Source organism: Tinamus guttatus, unplaced genomic scaffold (genome assembly GCF_059628265.1).
Source record: "Tinamus guttatus ecotype Peru unplaced genomic scaffold, ASM5962826v1 Tinamus_guttatus_pri_ptg000083l, whole genome shotgun sequence".
Taxonomy (NCBI): Eukaryota; Metazoa; Chordata; class Aves; order Tinamiformes; family Tinamidae; genus Tinamus; species Tinamus guttatus.
Window position 1 is genome coordinate 491,586 of NW_028288617.1, and position 26,645 is coordinate 518,230.

The 26,645-nt window shown below is 41.3% G+C and overlaps 1 protein-coding gene across 1 annotated transcript; it reads left to right on the forward strand.

The window, feature by feature from the left end:
* Positions 1 to 5,418: 5,418 nt before the first annotated feature.
* On the forward strand, positions 5,419 to 19,158 carry ASB9 (ankyrin repeat and SOCS box containing 9). The gene is made up of 7 exons (XM_010221225.2): positions 5,419 to 5,892; positions 12,697 to 12,776; positions 13,736 to 13,843; positions 14,945 to 15,095; positions 15,600 to 15,734; positions 16,640 to 16,831; positions 18,908 to 19,158. Exons 1-7 carry the CDS (start codon positions 5,799 to 5,801, stop codon positions 19,030 to 19,032), a joined length of 885 nt encoding a protein of 294 aa, XP_010219527.2. The 5' UTR covers positions 5,419 to 5,798; the 3' UTR covers positions 19,033 to 19,158.
* The last annotated feature ends 7,487 nt before the right edge of the window (positions 19,159 to 26,645 follow it).

The window sequence follows — 26,645 nt, forward strand, 5'->3', positions numbered from 1 at the left end:
GAGGTAGCAAAATGTGACATGCAGTAGCTTCTCAGGACTCAAGTTTACAAGTTTGAGGATTAGTAAAAACAAACAAACAAACAAACAAATAAACCAGTAAAAAAAAACCTTTTCAGGTTTTTGAGCTAATATAGTGGACTGTGCACTTAGGCAGAAGAGACACCAATGTGCATCTCATACTGCCATACTATGCATCTCATTGCAAGGATGTGGGTAGTGTTTGCAGGGAGTAGGGAGTGGGACAAGCAGCTCTGGGCAGCAACAGCTTAGATCACTGCAGCTGGATTTGCCAGAGCTCTCTATTGATATCCTCCCCTCTTAGAGGTACTTAAACCAAAGACACCGTGTTGCAGGTCAAATACAGGCCAGCATTGGACTTAACACCCGAAGACCTGGTTCAGAGATCTCACATGGCCACACTTACTCCTGATGCTCAGGATTCTGCAATAGCCTCTAGCTCTAAGCAAATCTTAGGCTGGAGGCTGTGTTTTGCTTATTTAAATGATTCTTTCATGTGAAGAAATAAAGACCTTTCATCCTAAACTGTTGCATCCAGAGGCTATGAATTGTAGAGTACACAACATAGTGTTGGCATATGTGGTCAAAGGACTGCTTCACTTAATTGTGAATTTAATTATTAAAGTGGGTTTCCTTTGGTTAAACATGAACACCTATATATTAGCTTGTCATTTAAGGGATAAGTTTGTCATAAAGGTATCACTTTAAATCAGTGAACTGCCTTTATAGGCACTTAAAGGCCCAATTTATATCATCCTAAAGTAGACATCTAAATAGGTCAGATGAATCACCATTTAAATTGCTAATTTCTATTCATTAACTCTAAAGGAAGTCTAGGGTTCCTGGCTCAGGCATTAAAGTTAAATTTAAACATGAACCCCATGATTTGTGTCCAATTTTCCAAACATTTTCTGTATTTCTGTGATTTGTATCCTTGTACTGTACTTGTCCAAACTTGCAAAAAGTAATAGAATAAATGCCATGCTCAATTTCAAAGCTGATTAGCAAGTGGGAAAAAAAATCAAAACAATAGAACATTTCATTGAATTATTTACAAAAATTTACCTTTGAAGGAAAAAAGAATGTGGCTACTTTATAAGATATGCTATAAACAGAGAAAGAAATATTGAAGATTGAAAGTAATATGAATAATATATATATTCATATACAAATATATATTCATATATTTGGCTTTATTGTACACTTTCATCCACACAAGATGGATGAGTAAAAACAAAGTGATTTCTGTAACTAGCTTTTTTAAAACATAGGGATATATGTGCTATTTACATGGAAAATACTATTATAATGAGTAAAAGCCCTGGTGTGTCTCTGTGTTGTGTAAGCTCTGCTTCTAGTCTGTATCTGAAGTTGTGTGTGCTGTTTATCTTGAGATTCAGGCTGCCGTTAAAACATGTTCCTTAGTTGTTTGAGAATTTCTTGTTTTCATTAAACAACAACAAAAAAGCACTCAGGCTAATTAAATGATTTTAGGGCTCTCACAGACTCTCAGTGCCCAGCAAGAACCTCTCACAATACTCACCTGCGGTTGATTAGTGGAGAAGATGGATACAGCCTCAAATCCGGGCACGTCCCATCCACCCAAACGCGATGAAGGAGAGCGTGGGGTTACACTAGTGTAGCATTTCAGGGCTTGACCTTCCTCTCTGACGCACTCTAGAGCTCAGGCTCAGCCCAAGCACCTGCTAGCAGGGCAGCTGCATTTGACTGCTCGAATGCTGGTGTAGGCATATTCGTTATGGCTTTAGTCCTGGGAGAAAAGAGTATCAGTGCTACAGCGGTGGTCTTAGGAACCTCACATCCTGATTTCTGGGCTGCCATACAGTAGTGGGGAAAACCACAGCAAAGAGAAGAAAATGCAGTTTTTCAATCACAGGGAAAAACAGTGTTTCTTTGTTCTTCATCCTGTTCTCCAAGTTGTTAATTCTGCCTTATTACTCATTGTACCTCTACAACAGACCTCAACTGACAGCTTTTAAAACTAGACTCCCTAGACCTGTAAATAGTAACAACATTTTTAATGTATGTGACATAAAAAATTGCTGCAAGGTGAGCTTTGACCAAACAGAAAAGGATTTGCTGAGGAGATGTGTATTTGCTAGAGGGGGCAATGGTGAGACACCACACAGAATGAATGCTATGGGTGGGGAGTGTCAGGAACCTGTTTTTTTCTCAAGAAGTAATAAAAATATTGATGGACCTATGTTTTGAAAGTAAGTCTCATTCATAATAAATAAGGACCACAAAACCTCAATTTTAGCAAAGACAAAACCTCGGAACAGCTCCTGCAACATCCAGGTCAAGAGAGAGCGAATCAGCCTACTTTTCCTTCACTTGATGATCAGCTTGTGAATCCAGGTAGAGCATCATTTACTTTAATAAGTATGAAGGAAGCTCTTGTTCTCAGTGTCTGCTAAAATACTTGCTTTTAAGTCCCTTAATAGGTACTTTTCCTGACCTCCCACCATAACTAATGATTGGAGAGACTTTTTAAATGAATTATGTAAAAGATAATGTATTTGGTTATATACATGTACACACACAAACACAAACATAGAATCATGGAATGCTTAAGGTTGGAAGGGACCTCTAGAGGTCATCTAGTCCAACCCCCCTGCACACGCAGGGTCACCTAGAGCACGTGGCACAGGACTGCGTCCAAGCGGGTTTTGAAGATCTCCAGAAAAGGAGACTCCACAACCTCTCTGGGCAACCTACAATATGAAATTAAACCCTGACTTGGGCAAAGCCCCTTGCATCAGCTAAATCCTAATGGACAATGGGTCCTGCACTGGAGAGTATCTTAAATTCCCTTGCACTGGCTGACTCTGCAGAAACTCTCATTCAAGATAGTGATACAGATGAGGCGGTAGCTTTTTCACTGCTGTATGTGTACAGGTAATAGCTCCTTCTCACTACTTATCTATTTCCCAAATTTCTCATCTCACATCTCAAAATAGTTCATATCTGAAATTGTTCTACAAACTTTAAGAATATAAACAAAGGATAAGGTGCATAGTTGAAATAAAAATGTTACACTGGTTTGGAGACTTTGAATTTGCTTGGTTTTATGAAATTTTTGAAGATACAGCTGTACTATCTTATACTCTCTTGTTACCTTCCCCTCTTTCTATCACAGAACCAAGTGTCTAGCTTTAGGTAGAATTGTTGCTGAACTTGCTAATATCTGAAGAAATTTAGCTTGCACCAAAGGATGATGGCTACATCCCAGATAATGGACTTTTTTCTCCAGTTTGTCATCAGTCAGGTAGGGTTTTTTGAGGTAAAATATTTCCAGAATACATAACAAAAGTGGAAGGAATTTGTAAGAGGAACTGGAGATGTCCCAACTAAGCCTATGCCTCAGGGCCAGCCACAGGGCAGAAGTCTAGTTATATGAAAATGTACCATGATCCAGGGAGGAAAGCATGCCCAAAGAGTGATGTCTCTGAGCGTGCTGCTGTAACGCAGAAGGGAGTCCCAGTGCTCTAGGCCTGGATGGAGTAAATGGAGCTGTCATTGTGTCTTTGCTCAGGTGTCTACCTCTCTGGTGCTGTCAGGAGTGTGATTAAAGTAGAAAAATCTTTTGTGATACCTGTATCTATTTATTCCATGATATATAGACTCATTCTGATCTACTCTTCCATGTAAATCAGAATACCAACAGCTCAGGATGAAGTAGATCTGAGGGCTATGAGTCTACCCCTTTCAGAAGGGCTAATGGAAGGAGGCAATAGCTAGTCTTTCCAGAGCAGTAGTCATGGGCTTATCACACCTCTAGCTGCTTTGTGTAACCATTCCAGCTTCCAGAAAGATCAGACTACAGCTCATCTGTCAATACAGAGACTTATTTAACAGAATACGATCCAAATATGTTCAATTAATATCATACTACTCAAATGATTACCATATCAGCCAGTAGGTCTCTTCATCAAAGGACCAAGTGGTGAAAGTCTTTCTATCTTTGGATGGCTAGGGACTAAGGGACTTTCATGATGTAGGCTTTCTGTTCATATGGTTGAACTCAAAGGTCTTAGCTATTACTTCTTCACTTATGATGCCTATAATTACATACGTGCACACATACACTGGTCTCTTTTAGTGCTACCAGAGCTGGTGTGCTTTCTAATGAGGCTAAATATGTGATTAAATGTAAGTTGTAGCAGTTTAACCACTAATCTCAAGTAAAATTGCAAATGAAAAAATACTCTCAACACAGTAATGGCCAGTATCCATATTTATGCACCTTCTTGAATTTTCACAAATGTAAGTTTTCCCACAACTTTTTTTAATACTGGAATTGTAATGGTTCAGACACAAACATATACACCAATCAGAACAAAGTGTTAAAACTTGCATCAAGCATGTGAGGTCACACTGAGAAGTCAAGGCAATTGGCAGGTCTTGTCTTCATCCGTACTTGATCACCAGTTGTGCACTAGGATGTCTCCAGGCTTCTTTTACACATTCCCTACAGAGAGCATTTGTGGGTGAAATTGAACTGCTGTTTATGTCTATTAATGTAATGGACTTGTTTAAGATACGTGAAAAAAGTCTAAAAATGATTCTGAATATCTTGTATGTGTTATAAATAGAATAGAAATGAAATCCAGTTGCCTAAGAATGGGAAGCAATACAAATTCCACCCTGCAGGGCAAATTTAAGAAAACCTTCATTTTATTTACATGGCTGAGGTTTTATATGCAACCATTTTACATGCAGTGTAAAGTCTGCTTGTACACAAATGAATAAATATTCAGGTAAAGCAAAGAGATTTCACATGTGTGAATTATACCTATCTGGTAATAAAAAAAAAGTGGAAATAGAGATGATCTGTGAGGACAGGATTTATGTAAACACTCAGAGAAATGAGTTGGAGGCCTGTTGCTATTTACTTGACGGTAGCTTCGTGGGTTTTATTTTAGTCTGAGAAATTGCTTATAAATAAAAAAGGCATATCTCAGATATGAAACTATCTCTATGACTGTGGCTCAGTGGAACAGACTGAAGCGGGTAGAAGGAGAGCAGCCTGCATAAGGCTGCGTTTTTCATGCCGCGGAGGCAGGAAAGGACTTTTCCAGTGGAAAACGCAGCTCTACAAACATGTGGTTTCAATATCCTTGTGGTATGCGGCGACCACTGACAAGCACGAGGAATTCAGAGCTCATTTCTCACCCAGCATCATGGGCTTTCCAGATAACACCAGTGGCTTTGCGTGCTGCACGGTGTTCAGAGAGGCAGGGGCAAAGCTGCCTGCTGAACCACTCGCCTGGGAGTGGTGCAGATCAGTGCACACCAGTATCTCTCTGGGTTTTCTTTACAAATCCCCTGCAGGCAGAGTTTGCTGAACTAGTTGAACTGGCTCTTTCTGCCTTTTTTTTTTTTTTTTTTTTGGCAAACTAAGAATTTCCTTCCTGATAAAAGCAGAACGGCAGGCGTCCCGATTGGGTGCAGCGTTGGGAAGGATATGACATCAGGCACGTCTCTTGCTCTGCACAGTGTGGTCTGCCTGGCTGCTGGCTGCCTCCCAAGCCAGAGAGGGAGGCGTTTCATGAAATCCCAACCCAGGTGCTCGAGTTTCTGCACAAAGTGCTGCCGGCACCACGTTCCAGTCTGCTGCAAGGTCTGTTTGACTTGTGCACGCACAGCCTGCTTAATAAATTACTCCCATAACCAGAGGTTTGCTGAGGACGATGGAATTTGAACTCTTGGGACCAACTGTGAAGTGAAAAAGCAGAAACTGGGCAGCCCAAGCTGAGATGGATGATGAGGGAGCAAACCAAAACGCCAGCAAGTTGCAAGGAGCCGGATGCCAGCCATCTGCAATTTCTCTATCAAACCCACTGATGAGGGGTAAGTAACATTCCTGCTAGTCTTCAGGTCTGCCAGCAAAGCTGGAAGCATGGTGGGTGGATAGGACAAAGCCCGTCTAGTGTGGCATGTACCCCTCGATGTCCACCTACAATCCTACACAACAGCCTCATGTTCTTACACTTGAGATGGACTTTTTATATGCTATTTATAGTTGTAATTGGATTTTTTTTCTTTTGTGCATCACATAGAAAGGAATATTGATTCTGTAGTACAGTTCATATAAGTGGAAACAAATGCAGTATTTGAACCACAACAAGCTGAGAAAGAAGATGCAATGTGGAATGTTTGCCTTAGATTAGTGCCAGCTGAAAGCTCAGCATTGGCTCAGTTCCCTTTCCTTTTTCCTCTTCTCTTCCTCTTTCCCCTTCCCTTCCCTTTCTCTCTCCTTTTCGTTTTCCAATGGGCAGGCAGAAATATTCTGGCAAAGGCTGAGCCAGCATCAGTGGGTTTAGCCACAGCCATTATTCAATTGTGGTTGCTGGTGAACCGTAATTCAGACAAATGACTTCACCCTGGTCATCGCTCTGTTGTCTGGCCCGAAGCCTGTGAAAATATGACATGGTGACAAAAGACAAGTAATTAAATGTAACAATTCAGCTAGATGTGTTCCCTGTAGCCCTCTTTTCTGAGAAGTTGCTCCTTCAGTTCATGGCCAGTGCAGTGGGAACAAGGAGGTGAGTTAAGATAACATGACTTTACACTCTTCTAACTCCTTTGCTGGGCTCTTCACAACTCTTCCATTCATACCAGAAAGAAAAGTAGGGCCGTAAAGACGGGAAGAGACAACGTGCAATGCAATGATGACTGTTATGTTTGCTGTTCAGTCTGTTCTCCTTGTGTGTGTGTATGTATATGCAGGTGCACAAGACTGGGGTGAGTTGGGAAGGAGAGGATCATTACCAACAACGTGAACCAAATGAGGTCCACGTTGGAGAGGAGCTGTGGCAAAATGGTGCCAGGCTTTGTGCAGCTTCAAGGGAAATAGAGATGCCCTGCTGCACACCAAGGAGTTGGTCCTTTGGAAAGGCGAGTTCATCCCATACCTCTTGGGTCTACCTGGTCCCAAACAGATCCAGGAAGCTGCTCTGGTGACTTACAACAGGAATGTATTTGGCTCTGGCTATATATATCACAAACTTCCTGCAAAAGCTTTTAGATATGAAAAATACCTCTCAGTACTGTAATGTCCAGTGCCATAAGCATGCATGTTATGCAAGCGTGTGTACCAGAGCGTGCTCCAGCTGAACAGTTTTCAGAGCCCCTTGGGAGATGCCCCATATGAGAGCACTGCTGGAGGAACCAATGGGGGAGCAGGCACCCAGCGTGAGACATTATCCATGTGATCAGAGGCTGGAAAAAGATGCTCCAAAGTCTCACCGCAAAAATGAATGCTCTCCCAGAAAGGCACTGGGAACGCTCTGTCGTCCACAGGGAGCAGTCAGGAGCTGCGTGTTTGTGTGGCTGAGGACATAAGGCTCCCTCTGTATATGCTTCTGGCATTCAAATGCCCAAGCGATGCCAGTGCAGTCAAATATGATACAAAGTTTAATGTATCCTCTGTGTTGGCTAGGATTTTCAGTGGTGAAAAGGGAGCTAGATATGCCAGTGCTGCTGAATTTGGAATTTGGGGGTTTAGATTTCTAGATGCTGAGGGCCCTCACACGTGGCTTATCACGTCCATGGATAAGGTGCTGGGTAAATTTCAATATTAGATAAACTAGTTTGTTCCAGTGTGGCAGAGCACTTTTGGCAATCAGAAATTGCTGCTCCCTCTCAGGCAGGGTGTTCTGAGGACTATTGTGAAAATCACTGTTTCATTATGGAAAAAGCACATGGCCAATAGCTTTGGCATTTACCTAGGTTTTACTCAGAAGCTTTTAAATGGCCTAAATAGTGACCATTTATATTACTGATGGTGTACCCACTGTACTGCACAGAAATAGCGGTGAGATCCCAGCTTCCAGTGCAGTCTCTTTCCTTCAGGTAAGAAATAAATACAAGAAATTGCAGAACAGAGCAGGGAGAAGATAGAAATCTGAGGGTGGTGCCCTAGATGCAGGGATTGGGGCAAATTGCCTACTTCTGGAGGAGGGAGTCTTTCTGGACTCCTTTCAGGGGGAGGTGTTTGCTGCAAATGGAGCTGGGGCAGGAGCGCAACAGGTCACAGCAAACTCTAATTATTAAACATGCCTTTATAACCAGCCTCCTCACCAGCGTATCCTAGACTGGTTTAAAGACACCTTAGGTCTCAACTTTTACTTATGATAAAGTCCTTGGTCCATCTAATTGAAGAATTCTCAGCTGAATTTAGAGCAGATTAGCACATACCTGTTTTTATTTTATACTGATATTTGTTTTTAATTTGTTGAACTTTTAATCTATTTTTAAGAAATTGCAAGCTAGTGGCCAGTCTATAGACAACTGTAGCCTGATCTGGATCTGGTTAAGTGTCTCAGTATTAACTTGCCCTTTCTCAAGAAAAACCTGAACAGATAAGATCTGCATATGGTTGTGATGGCGTGATCATACATCTCCCTCTTCTTTACCAGAACCTGATAGATCAATGCAATGCTTTGGGTAACTCAAAACCCTGTCTGGGTCTGTGTTGCCAAAAAAAGATCAAGAAAACATGTTATTCGGTCTAACTTTTAAGAATGGCTTGTAAGCATACATCCATTGCAACTCATGCAGATCTTGCAAAAACATTTGTTTCTAAATAGGAAAATCTGAGGCTTTTGGCAGACTCTGTGACAGCATCAACAGTAACACAGTCAGGATATGTATGAAGGGCAGCATGGCAGCCACTGGCCTCTGAAGAGGCAGCCTTGCGGACCTGACGTAGCTTCAAGATATTTGGAGAGAGGTGAGGTTTTGTCTCTGAGCATATTGCCATCCTCCCTCCAGAAAATCTCCCAAGAACAAGGGCCTTCACTCCTACTTAGTGATAATTCTGGGGTTTGCTTTTCACCCACTCTGATCATGGCTGAAATGAGTTGTCTCACATAGCACATGTGAGAATCATTGACAAAGCACAGACAAATGTGGGGCAGTAATCCCACTGCACACAACACACAGTGCCCACCTTTCCTAAGCTGTTTTAATGAACTAATAACCATATTGTGCTTTAATTATTGCAGCATCACTTGGTCCTCTGTCCTAATGAGCCATAGCTTCTGGAAATTGCTGACTCTTTTCATTTGACAAAGAAAGGGTATGAACTTATTGCAACCGTACATTTGTTGGGAAGCATGGACTATGGAACACAGCAAAGGTGGCAAGCAGTTCCCAGATGATTCCATTAGCAAAGAATGCAATTTTCTTTAAAAGCTAAGCAAAGTATATTACACAGACTTCCTGACTTCATTCATCTGTTCATTTCATGTGCTCACTGCAGCCCATGAAGCAGTATTGGGGTTTGGAGTCTTCCACCCTTCCACCCTCAAATTTTGAGGCTTCTCCCAAATGTGAATCACACCTTAGTTGATAAATCTTTCTGCGCCCGTGAATTTTCAGTTGCTCTTCATTTTCCTATTATTATTCCTTTTGACTTTCATATTCATAGGAATTCAAGATCGGAAAGGACCACCCGATGCGTACTGTCATTGGCTATTTCTATACTGCTAAATGAAGGAGACTGGGACCATTTCTGTCTTTGAGCACAGACAGTGTAGACTGATTTGCCTTTACATCCTCACTTGAGAGCAAACTGACCACATCCACACTATGGGCCTCACTTGATTGCCCCGAGACATCCTTATTATTTTAGGTATATATTTCCAGTTCAAAGTCTCTGAAATAATATGAGGGCCATGTTGCAGTTTAGTAGAGTGGTATTTTCATGTCATGAAGCTAAGGGCATGACTTTGTGGCAGGAAGGATATTTGTATGTATAAAGCCTGTTGGGACAATGTTATGGAGGAAAGCTTATGCAGGGTGAAGGGGCCAAATTGGTGCATGAGCCCCTTGGGGAGCTTTCTTTGGTATGAAGTATTTATCTGAGCCATTTGCTGTATTGTTTTGGAGTCACCTGGAACAATAAGGATAATTAAGCACATGGATGAAAAACAGTTCAATGTTGCTGTGTCTTCCTGGCCCTCTTTATTCCTGGCCCTCTTTATTTGGCAATACAGATCTGCCCGCTAAATTTGAGTAGTCCCCCCCAATCACATGAAGCAGTGCAATAGATATCTGATTTCAAAATGTTCACAGAAAAACCTAATCTTCAGCATGCAGCCAACAGATTTTGTCAGTTCTTTGGCAACAAACGTGACCTACAGGAAAAGACTGGAGTCCACAGCTGTGCTGAATGCATATGAAGAGCAGGAGAAGGCTCTATAAGAGCAATCTGTTAAGTATTTGGGCTTTGTGCTGAGCCCCAGGAAGCGGTCATGCACAGCGGAGGCACAAACCCCAGTGTGTGATGATCCCTCCTGCTCTTGGAGATGTGTTTCTTCCATCTTTTGGAGCTGATACCCTTTCTGGCTGTACCCAGAAGCAGGATATACTGACTAGGTAATGAAACCTCCAGCCACTGGGTCTGCACGCTCTCTCCAGCCATGGTCAGTCTCCAGTGGACACAAAATAAACTTCCTTTCTGGATCCAAGGATGTCCAGTGATAGTTTTGATTGTAGAAATATGTGTGTGTATATATATATGTATATGTTTATTTATATAAACTAAACTGCAGACATATAGAAATATCCTTGGTTGTATTTTTACATATTTACATAAATTGCTTCCTTTGTATCACAGGGACCAGTCTAGTTTCCTCTTGCAATGTATGTGTGACTACTGCCACTTTGGATAGCTGCTTCTTACCACGACTCAATTTTTTTTTGGTATCCAAGAAGGGACACAATAAAATTAGCTCCTTCAAAAAGCCATTATTCAGAGACAATATTTCTCTATCAGCTGAGGATGCTATGCAGATATGCATTTTGATAAAAATCTAGTGAGTTAAAAATGATGTACATGAGCAGTAGAAATATACTTTCGCCTCTATGTATTACTCTACAAAAATATGCTCCACAAGCATAAAGGACCCTTACAAGAGTAATTAAATGAATAACAGGCCTTTTGCAACCTCATAGATGTGTAGCTGATGAAAACCTTGGCAGCTTGCCTGAGCTGGTCTTTGAGATTTTTACTTAATGGGGGCAGAGAGGGATGTCTGCAGTGGGCAGGAAAATGTGTTTCTAACACAAACTGGATGAAATGCTCTCTGCGGACACTTCTTTTCCTTCCCAGGGGAATCCTGGGCCATTAACTTAGACTAGACACTAAGTTTTGAATGAATTAATGTTGAAAAAGGTGAATATCTCCCTGAGGCATTAGTGCTCTCTGTCCACCCTGAGCTGTGAAATCCGTAGTATGGAAGGTCCCCTTTTATTGGGCCATAGCACTAAACTGGGTTGTTTTGCTATGGTAAAACAACAAATACAAAAACTGGGGAAATGAAATGTAAAAGTCAGTAGCAGTTATGCATTTCCCCAGGGCACTGTGTTATGCAGTATAATTGGGGTATGATAGAAAGGTAGCCTCGTAAAATAATCAAATCTTTCTTAAGTCTGCGTCCCTCCCTAAAATAATAATAATAATAATAATAATAAATCTTTCAGAAAAGCACTCAATATGACCTGACAGGTTTGATGCCAAATTTGACACTAAGGATTCCCTTCCAAACCACCTTAATCCCACTCTAGTGAAGCTGACACCTTTCCAGTAATGGTTTTTGGTGTGTGAGACTTTTCTGAGCACCAAGTTCTAAATACCAGGATCACTTGGAAATAGTCATTAAAAACCTGTTTCTCATGTGGGCCTTCCTTGTCTCCTACACAGTCTAGCAAGGTTACCTTTCTATGGGTACCAAATGTGTCAGTGCGTTTATCTTAGCGGTAGGAATAGTTTCTTTGCAATGTACTTGGCGAAAATCTCACCCTGTGCCTTGGGCTAGAGGTGTCCCAGGACAGGCTTCCTCCCTGCTGCCTTTCCCCAGTGAAGGAAGCAGTGAGGAAACCTGCACTTCACACACTTTCCTTTGGAGGAAAGCCCCCCCCCACCCCCCCATAAAAAATGTTTCCTGGAAATGCACTTTTTTTTTTTTCCCACTTAAGTTCATCCCAACTGCTTTCATTTCCCCACTAATGTTTGAGTAAGAAAACAAAAAGCAAAGGCAGAGCCTGCTCCTGAATTTCTCTCTGCGTGTGTTGTATCCCACACCACGGTTTCCATGGTTCAGGGAATATGGCTATTACTTAACCACCTCTGCTAACACTGAACAGTGAAAACGGAGAGTTAAAATCAACAGGTAACACAATTTATCTCCTTGTACTTTGACACCTTCCACAATTAAATACTGTTGATTCTAGCCCATCTCTGAGTAGAGGTAAAGGATTTAGCAGCTGTTGCCTTTTAAAAACATATTCCTTTGGACTAATTGGAAAAGTGTAAGGAGCTTGTGAAAACCAAGACACTGGAAATAATTCAAAGCAAGGGACAAGTTCAGTCAGAACAAGGAGATGCTCTGTAAATTACTCTGTTGTCTTCTTAATGGAACAAAGCTGTTTAGTTCTAACAGAATGAATTAAAAATACACCCATGGAGGTCATGCTTTTTTTTTCACTCCTTTCAGCCACTTCCTGATGGCTGCTCCAAGCAAAACTTAATAGTTCTAGGAATAAATCAGAAGAGAGATTTCCTGAGGGCACTCATTTGACATGAAATGTACTGGTGAAATAGTCCATGGAATTGTTAGCCTTTGCCCTGTCTTTCCCTTTATACAGACTTTGTCTCAGACTGGTCTCCTTTACATGATGCCTCTGTCCATGGGCGGCTGCTTACTCTGAAGAAGCTCATCAACCAGGTATCCCTTTGCTAGGTTGATATGAACACTACTGAACTTGGTCACTTGTTGAATGCAGGTTGCGTTTTAGTGTGAAACATCCACGGTTGCTAAATCATTCCGATCTGATGGGGCAGAGGGTAATGAAATCTCCTGATGGGTGTTTTTTATCTGCAGGCAGTTCCTCACACCCATGCTGAGGCATCGATTCACTCACTGGCACATCCATGCATCATGCCATCTGTGGTGCCCGAGGGTATCCTAGGCCCACACTGCCCCTGCAGAAGGGAATGGCCAGAGGGAAGGGATTTCTGAACATCACTGCTCTGATTCTTTGAATTTCAGATTGGATTCTTGGCCTTGTGGAGCGCTTGCCAGAAAGGGAAGAGTTATTGAAAACTCTTCTAGCCTAACCTCCTGGAGGGCCAAGATTGCTAAAAAGAAAAGAACCCACAGTTGAATCAAATAAATCATTTCTCTTGCAGAGGCTGACTTTCCTTCAAAATGTGCTAAACAGCGGAAATTGGAAAACAAGTGAAAACCATTTTAGAATTCTTTCCAAATAGATAATCACAAACTTGCTGGGGATGGTGATGTAAATAGGTGTCAATCATGATTGCATAAACAATACAAATAACATTTTTTTCGTCTTTTTATTTCAAAGTGTGCTATCTGTGATGCAATAGAAATAAAAGAATTCTGAGTGCCTAGAATGATGCCCATAGGGTCTCAAGGGGCATTTGGCACCAGGCAGAAAGGCTAAAACTTTCAGTTTTGTTTAGTAATGTATAGTAGGCCTCTAAAATACTGTCTACAGCCAAAGTCTCCTAGCTTTCCTTTACTTACCTATCGAGGAAACATGAATTAACCTCAGGCAGTTGAGGAAGGCGAGATTACAAAAACTTTAAAAGGTGACTATATAAAATTTTCTTTTCTTTTGGGTGGGTTTCCTGTAACAGCATTTTCTATTATTTCATCAGGGAAGCAATGTCAATCTGCTTACAGCAGACCAGGTGTCTCCTCTCCATGAAGCCTGCCTAGGGGGCCATGCTGCTTGTGCCAGTGTCTTATTAAAACATGGTGCTCAGGTAAGTGTATGATGGACAAGCCTCCAAGCTTTGGGCTGTTTTATTAAAGCACTTTATTGCTGGATGATGTACTATTTCACTGCTGTGCATTGCTGTGTCTTACACACTGCAAAACTCAGCTGAAAGGGCATATGTAATAAAATTTACTTAAAAAGGCAATCGAAAAGGCATCCGCAGATACAAAGGCGCAGATACAAATTCCAAAGGCACAAATACAAATAAAAATTGTTTTTCTTCAGATCATGGTTCAATAGACTCATTGTTTACTGAAAGATTAAGTTCCCCTTGAAAATGGTATGTAATCATGTAAAAAAAAGTACATATTTTGTTTTCTGAAAATACTAATCCCATTGATGTTGATACACAGAATCTGAAGCTGAGATGTAAGATTGTTAGGATCAAATGTCAATAAAAAGGGAAGGAAATGGAAATAACATGTAAAATGATGAAATGGGCATCTAGCCCTCATAGCCTCTATTGTGCAACCTAGTATCAAAATTACAGTGAATAAAAAAAGTTAACTCATTGTCCATCTACTACTTTTCAGTTTAAAGTTAAAAAGGGGACTGTACACTTTCTGCTAAAAATTGGCTATTTCAAACCGGCAATGATGCTGCATCTCCTGAGGGTGTAGATGAGGTGCCAAGCGTCCTCCTGGAGTTGTCTTGTTCGGGACAACCTCTCTGAGGATTCACCATGGTCTCCTCTTGGCAAAGCACTGCGGTGCACGCGGGAGCCCCAGCGCAGCAGGGCTGGGTGTAGGCGGGTGTGTTTGAACTGGAGTGCCTGAGGAATAGTCACACATTTCTCAGTAACTCCTATGAGATCCTGGAGTTACAGTGGCTATATTTTCTCTTTGCAGAGATGGAAGGGGAAATGGGGCAATTCTTTTACTTTTTTTTTTTTTTTTTTTTTTTAAGAATTTTTAATACAGAATTGGAATCCTTGGAAGCATTAGACAGTTTCTGCAACAAATAAAATAAAAATTATTGAGACCTATTTTCTGTTGAGAAACAGGGCCATTTTCATCCGTTCTGTTATAGTAATCATGCATAGAGAAGATAAGGAAAGAAAAAGCCTGCTTGTGATTTTTTCCCTCAGGTGAATGGTGTTACTGTGGACTGGCACACTCCTTTGTTCAGTGCCTGTGTCAGTGGCAGTGTGGCTTGCTTGAATTTACTGCTGCAGCATGGAGCCAGCCTGCATCCACCCTGTGACTTAGCATCCCCCATCCACGAAGCTGCTAAGCGAGGTAACGCTGTGGGTATCATCGCTCCTCTCCGTGTTGCTACCAAAAGGTCCAAGCGGAAAAGAGCAACAGAGAAAATTGCTAGCATGATTGAGGTCATATGAAATACTCCTGTATCGGATCTCATCATGAGCAACACAGTTCCTGCCACCTGAGCATTAACTGAGGACAGCTCGCCTTGGCTCTCACGGCCTCAGTGTTCATTTGGTGACACCTTCAAAGAGATTCATGGTCCAGACGAGCTGTGGGACATGACTCAGCTCTTCTTAGGTAGACATCTGAAATGAGACAGTGGAGGTGCAAGAAGCTTATATGTCTTTATTAACTGTGGCTTTGTAGCTCTTGTTTCCCAGCCAAAAACACTGGAGTAAGGGGAAAGGATGAAGAATTACACTACCCTCTTGTCAAAACAGTGATTCTTTCCAGATTACCCTGTTGCAACAGAGAATTTGAACTATTGAAAAATCACCGTTCGCTGTGATTTGATCTTCCTTTTTCCCTTTTAAGGTCATGTGCAATGTGTCGAATTCCTCGCATCCCATGGAGTAAATATAGATCACAACATCAAACATCTGGGTACTCCACTTTATGTAGCTTGTGAAAACCAGCAAATAAGCTGTGCCAAGAAGTTACTTGAGTCAGGTAAGTAACTATTGCTATTTCTGCAAAAATGTTTTTAATTCCCACTTATTTCATAAAAAGTTTGAAACGTCCAGCACAGAAAAATATTGAGCATTACATTCTTAGCACGAAACAAGTCTAGTATAAGGCTGAACATTCAGATAATTATACAAGGCCATTCCTTGCTATCTACAGCAGTCCTTCTCTTCTTCCCAAAAGGTCCATGTAACATAATGCAGCCACACAAACATTGCAAGAAACCCACTTTGGAAAAAAAAAAAAAAAGAAAAAAAAAGATTGTTTCTGTTTTCTGCCATTTTGTGCTTTTTCTGCCTTCTTTGTATAAGAATGTGCAGTTAAGAAACACAGATAGTTTTGCAGGTTCTGCAAGTTCTGCAACCCACCCTTATTGTGTTTCTGGGGCCATCAGTACCAAAATGACGGATTGGAGAACACCCATCTGCAAGTGCTTATATCTTCCTCTACCAACACACCTAGAACTTCTCCATCCTCTTTTTTTTTTTTCCCTTCCCAATGGTTTGGTCAATTCGATACTTAGAAATCCCATTGGGTTAGGACTCCAGTACAGAGTAAGTTTAAACCCTGAGATGATTTAAGAGAATGGGGCAGTGGTTTGGGGACTAGAGGAGGGTTTCAGGTGGAAACACATCTTCGTCCCGCTTCAGGAAATCTGTGTTCTGGGCTGTGGATGAAAGGCTATCACACTTGCTCATGCACCATTCTTCTGAGATGATTTCCTAAGTCATCACAACTCTGTCGCTTCCCAGACCAGCACAAGCTGAGTTACTCTGCTTCAAAGTGTGCAAACCACTTCCATATAAGTGGTCAGGGAAACAACAAGTAGTGCGGGACCTGAGAACAGGTTCCTACATTGTCGTTATTCCTTGTTGTTCCTTTGTGTCCAGGAGCAAATGTGAACAGTGGCAAGGGCCTGGACTCCCCGCTGCACGCGGCTGCCCGGGGCTGCAGCCCGGAGCTGGTGAGCCTGCTGATCGACTACGGAGCGGACATCTGGGCTAAGGACGCCGACAGCAAACGGCCAATGGAGCTGGTGCCTCCAACCCACCCACTAAGTCGACTCTTTCTGCAGAAAGAAGGTGCCCCTTAACCTTTGTTTTATCCGTTCACATGGGATTCTGTGTGGAAAAAAAAAAAAATGAGCTGCTGCAAAATGCTACACTATTCCATGTTATTAACTCCACAAAAATAAAAACAACTGAGGTTAGTTTTATTCCCTGATATTTAGACTTTATTTCCTCTAGTGTCAGAACATAGTGACAGTACTAATTATAACAGTAACAACAGTGACCCTATTTTTTGACCTCCAGGTCTGTGAACCTGTTGCAATAGGAAACTATCCAATAGAGCATGTAATATGACACAAAATAGAATTTGAGAGAAAAATATAAGCAAAGCAAACAGTAGTTAGTAAATAAGCATAGATTTTTCTGATTCCATAAGTCCACTGAAGTTAGTGTGTCTTTCATGTTCCCAAGTATTTGCGCTGGGAATGGAGCCAGGAATTCCAGAACATGCTGATAAATGAACGCAGAAAATCACCTCTGATGGGAGCTAATGCTAGCTGATGAGTGGGACTGGGATCTCTCCCTTTATAGCACACAACTGATCAGAAATGTATCATGCACTGGACTGAACATAAATGGAAAATTGCAATCAAAATATTTTTGTTGTATGTGATATATACACTGTAACCTTCCTCTTCTAGTTTCTTGCCTTTCACTTTTATTTTGAGGCTAAAAACCTATGTAGCTGCAAATATATCTTTAAAATTTATTTCTTTATATTAGTTTTTGGTGGAAAATTAAGGAAAGCTTCACAGAGATGATATAATGAATCAATATGATAGCCTTTTTTTTTAAGGGATAGTATTATGTATCAAATAAATCAGCACTATCAGACTATATGTTAGACCTGTGGGAAATGCTTATTTTTTACGTGTAAATCAAATAGTTCTGGGGCTATTGTATTTTATGCATTACATACATTATTTTAATGAATTATGGAGAGAATTTTTAATTACCATTTGCGGGGAAGATTTGAATAACATCTCTAGAGACTACTTGTTGGAGTACTTGTGTTCCTCTTTGGATGTTCCCATGCAATCAGTAAATTACATGCTTTATAAAAAAGCCTGGATATTCATCATTTTAATAAGCTAGAACGATTTGATCCATGACGCCATCATGAACAGAGCTGCACCAGTGTAGAAGGGGAGCAAGAGAGCTCAGGCCCTGCGCATAGCACAAAACAGTGGTGTGATGATAATGGCACAAGAGCAGGGGCCCGACGCAGGCACAGCAGATATTGAGTCTTCTCACTTAATCTGTGGTGCACAGAGGTGCGATCCTCGGAAGGGCAAGTCCCTTCCCCTTGGGGCTCCTCACCCCTGCAGCACTGCGCGCATCCTGGATACACGAGATAACACAAAATTTTAGGCACACCCTGTGTAGCCCAAGGAACAGGGCTAGGGTGGACTTGATGGCTCCAAGAGTAAAGAACATTTCCAAGGGAAACCCCACCTTTACAAATAGTTGGAAGGCATTTTTTGCTGCTGACTGGTGTTTTTCCAATGTTTGGCAACACGCCTTTTTCTCCAAATAGGATCACCATGCCTGGGTAGCCGATTTGCAACCTCTTTGGTTGACTGAAAGGGGCCACTGCAACCATTAGCCCCCTCTCCTTGCCCCGGCTGCCACTCCACATCCTGCCCACTGCTGCTCTCATGCACAACTGCTTGTGGTGGCTCCTTTCCTAGGACTCTGCAGCATTGCTGGGTGGCTACCAGTCCTTCCTGCATTGCAGCCAGTGTTCTCCTACATATGGCCCGGAGAATTAGCTAACAGCCTAAAAATGTCTTTTTGAAGAGTACACTTGCACTTTCTAAAGATTTTTTCAGAGCAATGAGATTGCTTATTTTGTTTTGGTAAGTCTTTATGTTTATTTTTCTTTCCGAATGGAGACTTTCTGTTGTTTATGTAGTGAGATAAATGTTTTCCGACGGGGCGTTTTCTCGTGGAAGCAGAAAGGTCAGGCAGCTCCATGTACAACGATGCTGCAAGAGCTGCTTCCGCTCGCCCTGTGTCGGGGCCACAACGGCCGTCCTGGGGGCAACCAAGCCACGTGCATGACCTCTTCCCCTGCTCTTTCTGCAGGGCCGCTCTCCCTGATGCAGCTGTGCCGCCTGTGCATCCGGAGGTGCTTTGGACACCGGCAGCATCAAAAAATAACTGGACTTCTCCTCCCGGATGATCTGAAACATTTCCTTCTCCACATTTAAGCCTTTCACAACTAAAATTGTGCCTTTAATAACACTGCAAGGTTTCTTAAGGAGAGACTCATCAGTAGTGTTGCCAGTGCCCAAAGTGGTGCTTCCTGGTAGTTGATAGTCCCTCAGAGAGCCCCGGTTCCAGGACACATGGGAATAACCAACCTGCTGGGCCCTCACCATCCCCTCCTCACAATCCACAATTTTGAAAGGAACGATTCTGGATGGATCAAGAAGGTGTCTTTGGAGCCTCCTAGAAAGCATAAAAATTGAGCATATCTTTTTGAAACAGTCCTCAGGATTCTTCGAACTCTGGCACCGTTTCAGAGGACTTGGGGCTGACAGTGCCTTGCAAAGCAAACGCGTGAACCAAGCCAGCACAAGCAGCTCTGCGCAGATGTTTACTGCACTTCATCAGTAAGCAGCAGCTCTGTGTCCTCTGCAGTGCCTTTAGCACAGCACCAGGTGGGAAAGGAAAGGGACCCTAATTGAACCAATGTGAAAAGCTAACAAGGCCCTCTGGCAGGTATTATTTATTTTCTAAATGTGTCACGCTGCAGATAGATGAGCACACATGCAGGCCAGCAAATGAAATATGAGTTTCTGCTACAACAACATGTAGGTCACAGCAGATGGCAGTTTCCTACAGAGCAATAACAGTGGTGGTAGTGGGGAAATCGTCCATTAAAAACACTTATTCCTGATGTTTTGAGACGCAAGGGAGCCCCACCTCAGCACTACACAATTTTTCCTTGTAGAATACTATCTTTCAAGGACACAGACTAACAGGATATCAGATGTGGGCATTGAGTGCTCTCCCTTTCTGTCTTGAATATTAAGTGACATTTCCTAAGCATTTCTCAGAATATATCAGAAAAACAACAGTCTCTATCTCACTTTCTCTCCAAAGAAAAGGGAGCACCTTAAAAGTGAGTTTAAATAAAAGTTTTATTGTAAAAGTGCTACCTCATTCATAACACTTGCCATGGGAGAGGTACCCATTAACACCTCTAATGTGTCGTGATAAAACAAGCAGTGAAAATGCTGAAATTAAAAAGAAAATGAGTAATTCTTGCTCCTCTTCTCTTGCTGTCTCAGTTTGTACATCTCTCAAGAGAACATGGCATGCGGAGCTCTTACTCCACCGAGTTCAGCAGAGCTACTGTTTCCTCCAGCTGAACTGTGATGTTGGGTGTTTTTCTTTCCCATTAAGCCATCTTATTTTGATGTCTGCTGTGCCCACACTGCAGGTATGTTCTTCACACATGGGAAACGCAAGAGGATAGATCGAGTACGCTCCTACTTGATGTATATTACAATTCACATCCTTTGACTGTGCAGTATAAATGCCCTGTATGAAAGTTCATTTTTGTGCTCAACAACAAGAGTAGTTCTGCTGGTTTTGTGGGACACTAGCTTGTGCCCTATCAAATGGACAAGCGGACAAACACACTATGGTCCATAATTTCCATTGGGATACAGACATCCAGAAATATTTATTGATTTGACCCAACTCATCACACCTAATCTGACCCATTCAAAAATTCCCTGTCAGACTTAAGATGGCCATGCATATATTCTTCCCCTCCTGATGAGGAAGAAAAACAGAAACCAGTCTTGATAGACTGAATAAAAGCAGGTATCTTGGACAGATGGATCGTTCTAAAATTGGTACCTTGGATAAGCAGAATCAAAGGTAACAGACAATTAACTTAGTGTTTAACTTTCAAAAGGCTAAAGTTAAAGTCTTCAGGATCCCTGCTTAGGCAACTGCATCTGAAAACTGAAAATGTAGCTTGTTGTTTATAAATGTGAAGCACATTTTTTTTTATCTACTTGTTTTAGCATTTACATTTAAGCATTTTATTTTCTAACTTCAGCTTGGGTTTATAAGATTAATGCTAATGTCAGAAGAAAATTTCTCAGAGGTGTTGAGTGTTTTTTCTAAGATATGTTTTTCTTCTGGAAATTTCATAGAGTAACTTTCTACTTGAATCCCTCTGATCATGCATAATTAGAATGAGTTCTCTATACACAGTTTGTATCATCTCAGTATGCTTGCTTATTTATTTCAATATTAGTTATGATCAACACTGGTGAATTACATCTTTATGCATCAATACTTATCCAGTTATACACTGTAAAAGTTGTACAAGATGCAAACTGAATAAGCTCAAAAGAAGTAAGGTTTGCAGCTTTTTCTATAATCAAAACGATTTCAAATGTAATGTGGGACTTCAAAGATTTTCATGAATATATTTTTTCAGATTCTTTGCTGTTATTTTCTTAGTGGTTTAATGATAGTCAACACACAACTATATATGATATTTGCTCAGAAATATATGGTTTATACTCTGTGTTGGTTTTCATTCTTTGTTTAAGTGAGAGCACTAATTAGGTGAAGTATGTAATATTACAGATTTTGAGACTGAATTCTAATTGTTTGGGATTCTGCCTACAAAATAATAGTATATACTAGTTCTTTTTAAATAGACCTGTACTGTAGATGAAACTAATACCAGTACTATATAAATCCTGTCCCCTTGCTGATGTTTTAAGATTGGGTTAGATCCTAGCAATTATTTTTCTACTTACTTGTGGGCTAACGAAAAGAAAACTGAGATTTCGCAAAGCAGGGAAAGATTAAGTTAAGATGGTAATCATCTTTAATTTGCATTTTTATGCTGCCTGCTTTTTTCTTTTTCTTCTGCCTGCTCAGCAAGGGCACTGACTTTTCTTCCTCTTAAACTCATGCCAGACATGACTTAAAAACAGGTGCAATGATCTGTGTGCCTTTGTAGGCACAGTAGGAACTCTTTTAACTGGAATCAAGCTTGTGTAAACCCCTACACGACCTGAAGCCCAGGAGATGTCCGGCAGCGTCGAGCACATGCCCTGGAAAGGCTGGAGGGATGTGGGAGGGCAGGAACTCCCTCTCCTTTCCATGCATCTCTGGTTTTCTCTGCCCACAGATATCAGTTCAAAGAGAGAGGGCAATTCTAGCAAATTGCTAGTGTTCAAGAGATTGTTTTCTGCTGCATGCAAGGTTGCTCATGAAAACTGGTGCACTAAACAGGAGCACATTAACAAAATAAAACAGCTAACTCAAGCAAGAAAACCTCTTTTGATTTTCTGAAGGGTGGCTGAGGTAATGAATAGTTGCAAAGATCTCTTCATCCTTCACTAGGCCCAAGCAGCCTTCACTGTCTATTCTGCTTTTGTGTTCAATGGTCCAAAGTTGTCCTGTCCATTTCCTTCTATTCCATTTTTGCTTTTTTTTTCCTAACCGGAAAGCACAGACTTTGTAATGAAGCAAATGTAATGTATAGCTCTGGAGGCTCAATATATGCAAAAAATGTCCGTTTGCCTCCCTACGGGCATTAATTCATTTCAAGAAGAACAAAAAATAAATACATTTTACATTACTAGACCAGCTAAATATGATTAATCAGTTGCAAGATGGCAGATTAGTGGTGCTAGAAGCAAGAAAAGAGAATGCTCCCATCCTTAAGCATGGAATATACTAAATTCTCAGACTCCTGCTCTTGGGAGTTTCAAGTCCAAGACTTGAGACTCTTAAAGCCACTTTTTTCTTGCTTAACACATACACCGTATCTGTCAAAATGGAGACTGCTTTGCCCTACAGCCCCAGCCAGAACTCTTCTGGCTTTGAGTAAGAGTTCCCAGCAGTCATTTCTCTGCGTATTGAGTTATTATTTGTCATTCCTTGGTACATTGCTCAGCTTGCTGCTCCAAGGGATACTTACTTACATGCACATAGGCAACATTTGATGCAGAAATGCTCTCTAGGCTGCCTCGGGGAATCCACTTCTCTTTACAATGACAGCAGTGAACTGCTGCTGTGAACGGAAATGTTTTAAATTCTTATATCCCCATTGAACCTGGTAACTCTTCCTCTAGCACGAAGCACTACAATAGCACAGCTGGACAGTACCTTGGTCATGTCACTATGCAACGAGGTTTTGCTTCTTTTCTATGCCAGCTAGATGAAGCATTTACTTTCTGAACTACTGGCCTTCACATATTTTAAAGGGCTTGAAACTCATTAATCATTGCTGATTCAAGAGACACAGGATTAGATTCGTGGCCTTAGCTTCTGTGAAGTAAAATTGAGTTTATAGTCTGTCAGATGTCTCACTTCACAAATTTAACCGTGGAATCTCTGCTGAGTCTGGGGCTTTTGAAATCCCTAAAGCTGTCCTTTCCGAGGTCTGAAAAGTGCAGCGATAACAGTTACAGCAAGCAGCTCTATGTCTCATGAAGGCATGTTCACTTGGAATCCCAAAGGTGCCCACAGACCCTGTGAAAAAGCTATGACTATAGTAAATATAAGATTGTCTCATTCTTTTAAAATGAACTTTTTATTGTGGGAAATGTGAAATATGTTGGTTTTGTCTTTGATTAAATAATTATCCTAAACTAAGAACTGATTATGTGGCATGCAATTAAGCTTCCCCTGCCTGCTTCGCTCTCCCTTGTGCTCCCAAATTTGAGTCACTTCTACACATGACTCCAGTTTCGTGCCATTCTGAAGAGCATGAGGACTGAGGCTGACAAACTATTTCTTTTCACTGTTTTTATATTATTTTTCCTACAAGCTGGTAGGTGACACTTCTGACCTTACAAGCTCCCTCAAAGAGAAATATAGTCTTTCAGCAATAACAGCACTTATAGTCATGGATTCAGAATATGCAACAAATGTATTTGTATTCTTGCCCTTACTAAACCTTAGTGAACGTCAAGTGCATATCTTCACTCCTTGGGAGCTGTTAAATCCATTATTTCCTCACACAGAAATGGTGGTAAGCACTCTTAAGGCCCTTAGAATAAAAGCATATTCTTTTTGCTCATTGACCATTGGGAAACCAGCTGTAGGAAACAGTTTCTTTGCTCATAACTCCCAGGCATTTTTGTAGTCAAGCAGATACCCTCTTCCTCAGACAGTTCAATCTATATCTAATGAATTGCCTATTTTTATGGTACAAAACAAAGCATGTGAAAAATACTATCTGCCAACCCAGATATCAGGATATTTTCTTCAGAAGTAACAGAAGCAAATCCAAATCTCCTTTGAGAGAAAAAGGCAATCACCATAGGTATTCATTACCCCGGTGCTTTGGAAAGAGATCCTCCTCATTTCTGGTGAATCTAAGCCCCTCTTCCTTCTACCCATTTTTTTTTTCCAGATGGAGAGTCTGATTTTACCTGAACTTACTAATAGTTCCACCTCCACTGGTTCCCTGTGTTCCGCTTAGCTGCTGAGCAAGCATGTGGTGACACTTGCCCTGATGCTGTAATGAGTGAGAAAACAAACAATTTCTCCTTGATAACTCCTTACAAGGCCTCTGTCATATATCCCCTCCTTATCCTCCAATGCGACTCCCAGGCTCTAATCACTCCTCAGACACAAATACCATGATTCTATTATTAAATATTTTCCAAAAACAATAAAAAAGAAAAAGATAGGAGAAAATATAAAAAAGGACAGAGCTATCTAGTGCTTCCTATCTGCTTTTTTTTTGACTGCCCTGCTGTAGTGTTCCTCAGGTGCTTGTCTACGCTTAACTCATATAATCAGACAGCTTAACCAAGAAAAAAAAAACCTAGTGAAAATGACCTCAGCTCATTTTATGAAGTGGTTTTGCTCATAATCTCTCTTTTCAGTTATCTCGTTCCATAAAAATGATCTCAGCTGTTTTGCATGATTCTCCTGGATTAAAGGATAACTGGTACATGCAGTGACCTCAGCAAAGTTTCAGCAAATGGCACAGTACAGAGAGATCTTCTTGTTCCGAGAAAAGAAGAGAGATGACGTCTGATTCTTACACATGGTCAGGAGTTTGTGTCTGCTTGTATCTGTGCCAGGATAGCTGAGCAGAGAGATGGTCAGATAAAAAATTTATTTCCTGTTACATATTACAACTGAAAAGCAAAACCTCTCCCCCCAGCCTCCATTAACTAGAACTGGAAATCAGACACTGAAAAAGATTTTGAGTAGGAATAACTGGGAAGGTCAGATCGAAAGTCGCAGATAGAGATTTACCCTGATAGAAGAGCCCAGGCGGAAAGGCAGTGATTGATCCTCAAACGCAGTATCCCACCTGGTGCCTTTCCCACACAGACTCCAGCCTCAGTCTCGGCTTGGGCTCTGGAGCCACCACAGCATGCGGAGGTGCCCAGCTCTCCTCCACCTCTCTTTCCCCCAGACGAGACCTGGGAAGGGTTTTTTGTTGTTGTTTTTGGTGAAGCACTGGAACAGGCTGCCCAGGGAAGTGGTGGAGCCACCGTCCCTAGCAGCGTTCAAGAAACATGTAGAGAAGGCACTTAGGGACATGATTTAGCAGGCACAATGGTGATGGTTTTATGGTTGGACTTGATGACATTGAAGGTCTTTCGCAACCACAAAGTTTCTATGATTTCATGGCTCCTTTTGTCTGGTCCTCTGAACATTTCTAGATTTAGCCAGTAGATGGTATTGCTGGCCTCTGCTTAGAAGTTTTGCAAAAGAAGTGGTTCGGGTAACACTGAGAGAGGAAAACTGTGGAGGTACAGCAAGAAAGCACAAACTTGGACAAAAATGACCCATGAAATCTCCTGCTACTGCCCTTTCCAACTGAAAACTGTGACTTTTGTTTTTATTCTCCTATTAATGCCTACCTTTTCAGCTCTCAGCTTTTCTTTTTCTTATATTTATCTTTCTTTTATGGTGAAGACTAATATTTTTTCCATTCATAGATGCTGTGATTAAAGTACCAAGGAACTCTGGTAAAAATGAACACAAACCCTCTCACTTGCTCACTGGTTGTCAAGGACCCAGTAATTAGAGCTGCAGCACGAAAGGTCTCTTCATTGGCTTTGTTTTCTACGTAGCAGTTTGCCTAGGGTATTTTTTCCCCAACATCTATTAGTGCTTGACTGCAAAATGTAGGAGCCAGAAAAATATGAAAGGGAACGTCCGTACCTACTGAAATTACATATAATTAACCAATTAGACACTCAAAACCTAGTGTTTAGAATGAATACCTATAAAATATAATACCTTTCAGAACTCCTTCTCCGTGCTAATGAAATAATTATTGTCATCAGCATCCTGATTTCCGAAGCTGGGTGTTACTGGTTGTTTTCTAGAGAGCAGCTCTACCTAAGAGTGCTTTCTATGATATATCTTGTGTGAGAATACTCCTACGTCTTGAAAGTTTACTCCTGAAACACATGCAGCATAAAGCCTCTTTACAAAGCTGTTTTGTGCCACAGTCAGGACTCATTGCATCTGTGCTTCACGCCGTGCAGTGACTCTCATTTCAGGGGAATGGCTGATTTCCATCTCCCTTCTGAAACATGTGGTTTACATTGTTTTCTGGGGTTTATGGCCCAGGAGATGCATGCACCTCATATGATGGTCTACTTTAGCTTCGTGTCTTAGAAATAAATGCCTTCATGTACTGACTGTGAATAGGCTGGGTCTTTTAAATGTATTATATGCTGTGAATTACTCCAGCAGATCCTCCTGCATCCTTCAGAGGAAAGGCTATTAAGGAGCACGTACAGCTGACTGCCTGGAAGCTGTTCATTTGCCTTGGGAAAATGGAGGCAGTTACTTTGGT